Below are 9179 nucleotides of genomic sequence, written 5' to 3'. Positions count from 1 at the left end.
AGAAGGAACCGTGTCCTGGCCCGCGCGGAGCCCGGGGTGGAGGGTAAGGGTTGGCCAGAGGGGGCCGCTGTCAGGCCACGAGCCCGGGGCGGGGCGAAGCGGAGGCAGAGCAGGTATAGGCTCCCCGGGTCCCAGCCTGGGGTGGGGCGGGGAAGGGCGGGACGGGGCGGGATAGGGCGGAGCATCCCACCAAACATGGGCAGGCGTAGGCTCCCCTGGATCCCGGGACAGGGCGGGGCGGGACGGGGCCGAGCGCACTCAATCACTAGCTGGCATGGGAGGGCCGAAGTGATTCAGCCGCCGGTCTCCACATAGACCGCGCCTCGTGTCCCCGGCGCTCCTGGTCTGCAATGGCAGCGGCCGCCAGCCCCGCGATCCTTCTGCGCCTCGCGATTCTTCTGTACCTGCTATTCGACTGGTCCGGGACGGGGCGGGCCGGTGAGTTCGGGGAAGGAGCTTAAGCGAGGCGAGGGCCAAACCTGGGGGGCTGTGAACTGCAGCGGGTTTCAGAGGAGGGAAGGCTTCTAGAAGGACCGGCGCGATCTCCCTGGACTGCCCTCACGCTCAGTTCCGATTCGCGCTCTTTTTCGCCAGGTCCGCTTCCTGCGGCTGCTGCTTGCCCCGCAGGGCAGGAGCGGGGTCAAAGAAGGCGAAAAAAGAACCGCAGGAGGGTAGAGGGGCCAAAAAGCTGCAGAGGGCGAGGTGAGGAGGGGATCCGTGGTGCAATCCTGCAGCCCCACTCGTCCTCGGGAAGGAGAAACCAGAGCCCCAGGAACCCGAGCTGGGGTCAAGACAGGGGTGAAGCCAGCGTCATCTAGAATAGTCACTAAGCAGTCAGGAGTCAGCAAACCCTTTCTAGAAAGGAAAGGCCGAAGGCAGTTTGATCCTCGTCAACCATGGGTTCTCTGTCTGTGTGTCAAGTCCTGTCCCTTTGTAGAGCAACAGCAGGCAATGGCAACCTGCAAATAAAAGGGAAACCTGAAATGGACCCTGTCCTAGGTTGCAGACTCCAGAGGAGGGCACATGCTGTGTCCTGGCAATTGCTGCCCCATCCCCTAGGGTGTCATCTCCAAGTTGTGTAAGTTGAAGAGTCACAAGTGTGTCTACCCCGCCTGTGGCTTCTGGGAGGTGCGGATGTGATGGATGTGAATGGAGGTTCCGTGGTTCTGGGAGGTGCGGATGTGATGGATGTGAATGGAGGTTCCCTGGTTCTGGGAGGTGTGGATGTGATGGATGTGAATGGAGGTTCCCTGGTTCTGGGAGGTGTGGATGTGATGGATGTGAATGGAGGTTCCATGGTTCTGGGAGGTGTGGATGTGATGGATGTGAATGGAGGTTCGTTGGTTCTGGGAGGTGTGGATGTGATGGATGTGAATGGAGGTTCGTTGGTTCTGGGAGGTGTGGATGTGATGGATGTGAATGGAGGTTCCGTGGTTCTGGGAGGTGTGGATGTGATGGATGTGAATGGAGGTTCCATGGTTCTGAGAGGTGTGGATGTGATGGATGTGAATGGAGGTTCCATGGTTCTGAGAGGTGTGGATGTGATGGATGTGAATGGAGGTTCCATGGTTCTGAGAGGTGTGGATGTGATGAATGTGAATGGAGGTTCCGTGGTTCTGGGAGGTGCGGATGTGATCAATGTGAATGGAGGTTCTGTGGTTCTGGGAGGTGTGGATGTGATGGATGTGAATGGAGGTTCCGTGGTTCTGGGAGGTGTGGATGTGATGAATGTGGATGGAGGTTCTGTGGTTCTGGGAGGTGTGGATGTGATGGATGTGAATGGAGGTTCCATGGTTCTGGGAGGTGTGGATGTGATGGATGTGAATGGAGGTTCCATGGTTCTGGGAGGTGTGGATGTGATGGATGTGAATGGAGGTTCCTTGGTTCTGGGAGGTGTGGATGTGATGGATGTGAATGGAGGTTCCATGGTTCTGGGAGGTGTGGATGTGATGGATGTGAGGGGGAGTCCCATGGTTCGGGGCCTACTGCTCCCCTCCTTTGTTGCTGAGTAGCATTAACGGTCCCCAGCGGCCATTCAAGGACCCTCCCTGAAGCCTCAGGTGTGAGCTAAGGGTGAGGGGGTATAGCCATGTAGTGTCCTGGGGATCGGGGCCAACTGCTTGTGCAGCTTCTTGGTTCGCTGTGGCCCTGCTCCTGCCCATCCCAGGAGACCCACCTGTGTCTTCTCACTGCGGAGCCTATCTTCCTAATGACCTAAAGGGTGAGGAGCACACCCTGTGATGGGCAGCTCTGAGGCTGTATGGTCACTGCCCTCCCATAGCTGGAGGCCCATCTCCACCAGGGCCCAGGACCACACCTAGAGCCACTTTTAAATGAGGGGATTTCGCTGCTGTGAGTGGCACAGCTTTGCTTCTGAGCACTAGGGGACCCTGTTGTGATTCTGTGGTTGGAAATAGCCATGAAATCCACATAGCACCTTTTCCAACCACACATGCCTCTGGGATCTTAGGGACTCCAGGGTCAAATAGCCGTATTGGTAGGTCCAGCGTCACCCCTCATCACAGAGTGTGTATGGCTGCATCCCAGCTACAAGAGCAGAGCTGAGTAGTGACAGGGGAGGTCATATGACCAGCACAACCTATAATAGTTACTAGATTAACTACAAACACTATCCATTCCCGGTAGAAATCCAGGAAATGTGAAATTACCATCGAATGGGTCTATGAACCCAGCACATCCCTCTAAGCTGGACCTGACACAGGTGTCCATCCGTTACTTTGCCCCAAATGCACCTCATGAGTAACAGGGGAGCCAGTTAATGCTTCACATCCCTGGGAAGAGCTCGGATCGCACACTGTGTCCACTAGGAGTGTCTGGGTATTTGCTGTTTCATGGTGTACAGTTACCAGAGTGACTACCCATCTGGCTCTCTGGGGGAGGCTGAAGGAGTCATTGCAGTTGCTGTGGGGTTGAAGGAGCCCACCAGGGCCTCTGAGCTCTCCTTCTAGTAATGGACTCTGGGTCTGAGATGTGGCTCAGTTTTCAAAGCTGGGCAAGGGAGCTCAGTTATTTCCTGGGGTGACAACTTTCAGCCTCCAGGTCATCCATCCTTGCATTTTGTCTTTGTGGTAATTATTTAAATCTAGTAGTATCCGGGTGGAGTCTCCACCTGTTTTGGATCTTGGACCCTTTTGTTCTATGAGCCATGGACATAGCTTTGTAAGACAGAGGTCCCCAGCTAGCATTGTGACTTCTCTAATTATTTCCATCATCGCACCCTCCTTCCTGCTGACAGTTGACGGCCTCCACTTGAGTCTGTTATTTCAGGATTTTCCATCCCCATTACTACCGGGAGCCCATTTCAGGAAGAGCATCTCCTACCCCTGACCCTGGCCTTCAGCAACAGGCATCACTGAGCTTCTTGACAGTCTGCTGCCTTCTCCTGGGGCCTTCTTTATATGCCAGGTAAACAGGAGTCTTCCAGGCTTCCCTTGAGCACAGAGGGTGAACATTGTCCTGGATTTTCATACTGCAGTCACTCTGGCATGGGCACTTCTCTTAGTCTTTTGTTACTTCCTGTACAACCTGCCACGTAAGACCTGGGTTTTCTGTTTCATGCAGTGTGGGTCATTCCTTTTTCCAAGGTTCCAGGGGCAACCTACTAGCAGATGACCACATTCCAGGGAACTTACCATGTCGTTACCCATAATAAATGAACTCATCCTTATCCAATGTTGACTACATCGTACCCACTGCACCACGCTCCAACATCCTCAGGGTGCCCTCCCCCACTCTCCCGCCTCCTGCAGTCCACCTGGGCTGCTCCTGCAGATCCTGCCATCTAAGTCCTTCCTCCTGTAGCGGGCCTGCCACCTCCCTGGCAGGGTCCTGTGCCGACGGATGTGAGTATAGCCCTGGGCAGAGTGGGGAGATGGACATGTTAGCGACCCATGGTTCCTCCACAGGCAGAGACCACCGTCCAGGAAGAGAAATCCATGCTCTGCCAGCCCAGCCCTTCAGGAAACTCTCTTGCTGTCAGTGTTTGGGGTCTTTCCCCCAACCTAACACTCTCTGGTGTTTTTTCTTTTTTTCCATAGACGCTCACTCTCTCTGGTATAACTTCACCATCATTCGTTTGCCCAGACATGGACAACAGTGGTGTGAGGTCCAGAGCCAGGTGGATCAGAAGAATTTTCTCTGCTATGACTGTGGCAGTGACAAGGTCTTATCTATGGGTCACCTAGAAGAGCAGCTGAATGCCACAGATGCCTGGGGAAAACAACTGGAAATGCTGAGACAGGTGGGGCAGAGGCTCAGACTGGAACTGGCTGACACTGAGCTGGAGGATTTCACACCCAGTGGTAAGTGAAAGAGACCAAGGACAGCAGGGAGCAGACTGTGGGCTCAGGGACTGCACTGTGTGTGGGGAGAAGAAATTAGACATGGGACCTCCATGAAGCCCAGCAGCAAGGGCAGGACTTGGAGGAGACAACAGGACCAGATGAGAATGGTCTCAGCATAGGAGGATGTGGGACAGGGAAGAGAATTTGTAAAGACCAGGGCTGATCTCTTTCTGATTGGGGCAGGACCCCTCACGCTGCAGGCCAGGATGTCTTGTGAGTGTGAAGCCGATGGATGCATCCGTGGATCTTGGCAGTTCAGCTTCGATGGACAGAAGTTCCTCCTCTTTGACTCAAACAACAGAAAGTGGACAGTGGTTCACGCTGGAGCCAGGCAGATGAAAGAGAAGTGGGAAAAGGACAGCGGACTGACCACTTTCTTCAAGATGGTCTCAATGGGAGACTGCAAGAGCTGGCTTAGGGACTTCCTGATGCACAGGAAGAAGAGGCTGGAACCCACAGGTAACTGACAGGAAAGCACTGGGAGCACGTTGGAGATGCCATCGAGTCACACCCTTGTCTGTCAGTGTCTGAGTATGGTGGGTGTGGGTGTATGGGTGTGAGTGGGTGTGAGTCTATGTGTGTGTGAGTGTGAGTGTGTGTTTGAGTGAGTTTAAGAACATGAACCCCTCATGGGGGCCCCATCCTTGGGGTGCCTATGCTCTCCCTCCTGACTCCTCTTCCTCACTGCACTTGCTTTTGCTCCACTCACTGTGGATTTCTCGCCAGCCTCGAAACTGTGGGCGTCATTGTGTTTCTAGACCTTTCTCCTTAGATTTCCCTCCTCCTAGGATTACTTTTCCATTCCTCTCCCTTGGTCTGTTTCTGGAAATCCATCAAAACCATCTCGAATGCCAGCCCCGAGACTCTCCTGTCCCCGGCCCTGGGGCATCACCTCCTCTTCCACTACAGCAGGAGGGTGGGCTGTGCTGTCGCCTTGCTTCCCTCAGCAGCTATGTGAGCTCCCTGAGGACAGTGGATACCCCCTCTCCCTTCCTACCCCCAGGACCTGTCACAGCGGCTGCCCTACAGCAGGGGAGACAAATCCTCTGCCTTCCAGGATGACCTGGGGTAGCAGGAACTGAGGAGCCATCTCCTCAGATTTGGGGCGTGGACAAGAGTTGTCACTTTTGCGTTTCCCTTTCAGCACCACCCACCGTGGCCCCAGGCTTAGCTCAACCCAAAGCCATAGCCACCACCCTCAGTCCTTGGAGCTTCCTCATCATCCTCTGCTTCATCCTCCCTGGCATCTGAGGAGAGTCATTTAGAGTGACAGGTACTGTGGGCAAAACTGTGAGGGGAACGAGAGACAGATGGGTGAGGTGAGAGGAGGGGAAAGGAGAATTCCCACAGCCGCACCTCTCCCCATGGCCGGGACCTTCTTGTTCTGACATGAGACAGGTGAATGAGACCTGGTGTCGCCTGTTGGCAATGACCTGGGCAGCTCAACCTTGAGTTCTGATGGATTCTCACCGTCAGGGCCAGAGGAAAAGGGAGGGGCCCATATCAAGGCTCAGGGCCTGTTGAGTTCAAGAGGGTTTAGACAGTTCAGGCCTATTTCACAGCAGGTTTCTATCTGGGAAGGGTAGTGGTGTGTGGCCTGCAGGCAGCAGGAACTCAGGCATGGGCAGTCTGCACAGTAGGAGAGGAGTAGCATGGCCACTTCACCAAGGATGTCAAGGGAAGGGGTGTCCCTGGAGGAGGCCAAGAAGAGAGAAACCTGGGGGAATCCCAGGACAAGGGGGCTGTGAGGGCCTTGGCCCACCCAGTTCCTAAGGCTGCATTCCCAGAGAGAGCACCTTGAGTCCCAGCAGTTAAGGTGGAAGGTGAAGAGTAGAGCGTGTCCAGGATGAGGTTTAGGAAATGGCCAAGCCCCTTGGACCCATGGGATTCCTGGCTGGGCCCTGGGGCGATGCCCCTACCATTCTGCTTCCTGCACACTCCAGATCCTGAGCCAGCTGATGGCCCTGCCTGGAGCAGAGTGGACTCAGATAGGGCAGCTGAGCTGCTGCTAGAGGTCCGTGGTCACCACTGAGCTTGGCCGGGAATGAATGGGGTGGGGCAGGGACAGTCCCATTCAGAGCTATGGGTGCAGCTCCCAGGGTGAGGAGAGGCTGAGAGCGAAGGAGAAAGAAGGAGGTTTGCCTGCAAGCCCACCCAAGGCCAGGGAACATGGATCCAGAAACCTCTCTTTGGACAGGGCTCCCCCAGATCCTCTAGACCCTTCTATGAGAGGGTGGAGCAGTCCCTGAGTGAGGGTATAGACCCCTCATTACCAGCCTCAGTTTTGAGCCCCCATGCACTGTAGCAGTGCCTGGGCTGGCTCTGTGGTGTGGTGAAGGAGGGTGGAGGCTGGGACAGGCTACAGAGCCAGGGGTAGAGTTGGAGGGAAAAACATGTTCCTTATTTGGGGGAGAGGCTCTGAAATGCGGAGGGCCTGGGAGGGATCACCCAGGAGAACAGACCCAGGTTTTTCTCAGCCACTTAAGCCAACACTTCGTCTTTTCTCAAGGTGGAAGATGATATCAAGAAGACTCTGTTAGCCTGGTCTGGTTTCTGGTCTCCCTTCAGGGAGGCCGCCTGTCTACTCACCACCGTGCCTTTCTGGAAAGCAGGCATTCAAGCCTTAGCAAGCCCACAGGCCCCGGCAGATGATGAGGACATTGTAGACTCAACATTTCCTGCCACTCATTACCTTTGCTCATGATCCCAGCAGCCATTTTTCTTAACACCTTCTGCCACTTTCTCTCAGTGCTAATGGATGGAATTCCTGCACAAGTTTTAACTGAACAAGAAATCCCAGCAAAAGGCATTTTCTTTCTATTTCTTTGATTGTGGAAAAGCAGACACTTCTCTCAAGCATGACCTTATTCTTCCAAACGGTATTGCTAGTCAAATAGCATGCAGGACTTCAGACCTCAGGGATCCTTTCGATGCACTGACCAAGAATTGTATTAATCCTTTTTATTGTTATAGTTTTTTTACATTTTCTCATTCTGTCAACCATATTGGAGTGAAGTGGCATAGTCATCACTCACTGTAATCTCCAACTCCTAGGCTCAAGTGATCCCATAGACTCAGCCTCTAGAATAGCTGGGACTACAGGTGCATGCCACCATGCCCAGCAAATTGTTTTATTTTTAGGTAGAGATTGGGTCTTCCTATGTTGCCCATGTAATAAAACTGTAAAAATCCTAGAATATAAGCTAAGAAATACCAATGTGGACATAGGGCCTGGCAAAGATTTCATGAAGAAGACACTAAAAACAATTGTAATAAAAACAAAAATTGACAAATGGGACCTCATTAAACTAAAAAGAAACTAGCAACACAGTAAACAGACAGCCTGTAGAATGGGGAAACTATTTGCAAACTCTGCATCTGACAAAAGTCCAATATCCAGAATCTACAAAGTACTTAAACAATTCGACAAGCAAGAAGAAAAAACCCAATTAAAAGATGTGCAAAGACATGAACAGACACTTTTCAAAAGAAGACATACAAGTGGCCAACAAACATGAACAAATGCTCAATATCACTAATCACTAGATAAGTGCAAATCAAAACTGCAATGAGTTACCATCTCTTACCAGTCACAAAGTCGGAGATGGTGGTGAAGCTGCAGAGGAAAAGAAACAGACACTGTTGGTGGGAAAGGAAACTTGTTCAGCCGCTATGGAAAGCAGTTTGGAGATTTCTCCAAGAACTTAAAATAGAACTACCATTCAATCCAGCAATCCCACTACTCGGGATATATCCACAGGAAAATAAACCATTTTATCAAAAAGACACCTGCACCAATATGTTCATTACAGTGCTATTCTCACCAGCAAGGACAGAGAATCAATCTAAGTGTCCAGCAACAGTGAATTGAATGAAAAAAATGTGGTACATAGACACCATAGAAATCTATGCAGCCTATTCTCACTCATAGGTGGGAATTGAACAATGAGAACACATGGACACAGGAAGGGGAACATCACACTCTGGGGACTGTTGTGGGGTGGGGGGAGGGGGGAGGGATAGCATTGGGAGATATACCTAATGCTAGATGACGAGTTGGTGGGTGCAGCGCACCAGCATGGCACATGTATACATATGTAACTTACCTGCACATTGCGCACATGTACCATAAAACCTAAAGTATAATAATAATAATAATAATAATAATAAAGAAAAAAAAAGAAATCTATGCAGCCACGAAACACAGCAAAATCATGTCCTTTTCAGCAACATGGATGGAACTAGAGGCTATTATCCTAAGCAACCTAATGTAAGAACAGAAAACCACATACTGCATGTTCCCATTTGAAAGTGGCAGCTACACATTGAATTCACATGAACCACGGACACTGGAGATCACTAGACAGGTGAGACAGGAGGGGCACCTGGGCTGAAAAACCACCTGTTGGGTACCATGCTTACTGTTTGAGTGATGAGATCATTGGAACACCAAGCCTCAGCCTCCCAAAATCTACCCATGTAACAAACCTGTATGTGTACCCTTTAATCTATAATAAAGGTTAAAATTAAAGATTCATAAGTAAAATAAAATGACATAGAGCCCTACAAAAAATGGGGTTAACTGAGTGGAACGAGAGAACTTTGCACTATGAATGCTAACCCAGATCAAAAACTAAACTCTAGTCATTTAAAATAATCTAAGTTGTATATGATTATAATTGTATAAAAGTTATACATGAAAGTGCCAAACCCTAAAATTAAACACTGTATAATGAAATTATACAAGATTTCCATTTCCATCTTGTTCTTTATACCCTTACTTTTTTTTTTTTTTTTTTTGCCAGTTTCAAGTGA

General features: G+C 51.1%; 1 protein-coding gene across 2 annotated transcripts; it reads left to right on the top strand.

Moving 5' to 3' along the window:
- Positions 1-224: 224 nt before the first annotated feature.
- On the top strand, positions 225-8895 carry ULBP3 (UL16 binding protein 3). Of its 2 annotated transcripts, none has more exons than XM_024249163.3 (5): positions 225-438; positions 4059-4322; positions 4548-4823; positions 5509-5637; positions 6874-8895. In XM_024249163.3, exons 1-4 carry the CDS (start codon positions 351-353, stop codon positions 5613-5615), a joined length of 735 nt encoding a protein of 244 aa, XP_024104931.3. In that variant the 5' UTR covers positions 225-350; the 3' UTR covers positions 5616-5637; positions 6874-8895. The 2 variants fall into 2 exon arrangements, with proteins under 2 accessions (XP_024104931.3, XP_024104932.3); XM_024249164.3 differs by lacking the exon at positions 225-438 and adding an exon at positions 2576-3426.
- The last annotated feature ends 284 nt before the right edge of the window (positions 8896-9179 follow it).

Source organism: Pongo abelii, chromosome 5, assembly GCF_028885655.2.
Source record: "Pongo abelii isolate AG06213 chromosome 5, NHGRI_mPonAbe1-v2.0_pri, whole genome shotgun sequence".
NCBI classification, from domain to species: domain Eukaryota; kingdom Metazoa; phylum Chordata; class Mammalia; order Primates; family Hominidae; genus Pongo; species Pongo abelii.
Note: the sequence above shows the minus strand (reverse complement) of the source record. Positions and strands in the feature narration are given on the sequence as shown.

Bases quoted from the DNA above. Each gene is read 5' to 3' on its own strand.
- ULBP3 (XM_024249163.3), top strand. From the start codon at position 351: ATGGCAGCGGCCGCCAGCCCCGCGATCCTTCTGCGCCTCGCGATTCTT. The intron at 4,323-4,547 runs GTAAGTGAAAGA...TGATTGGGGCAG, and splicing joins GGAGGATTTCACACCCAGTG to GACCCCTCACGCTGCAGGCC. The intron at 4,824-5,508 runs GTAACTGACAGG...TTTCCCTTTCAG, and splicing joins GAAGAGGCTGGAACCCACAG to CACCACCCACCGTGGCCCCA.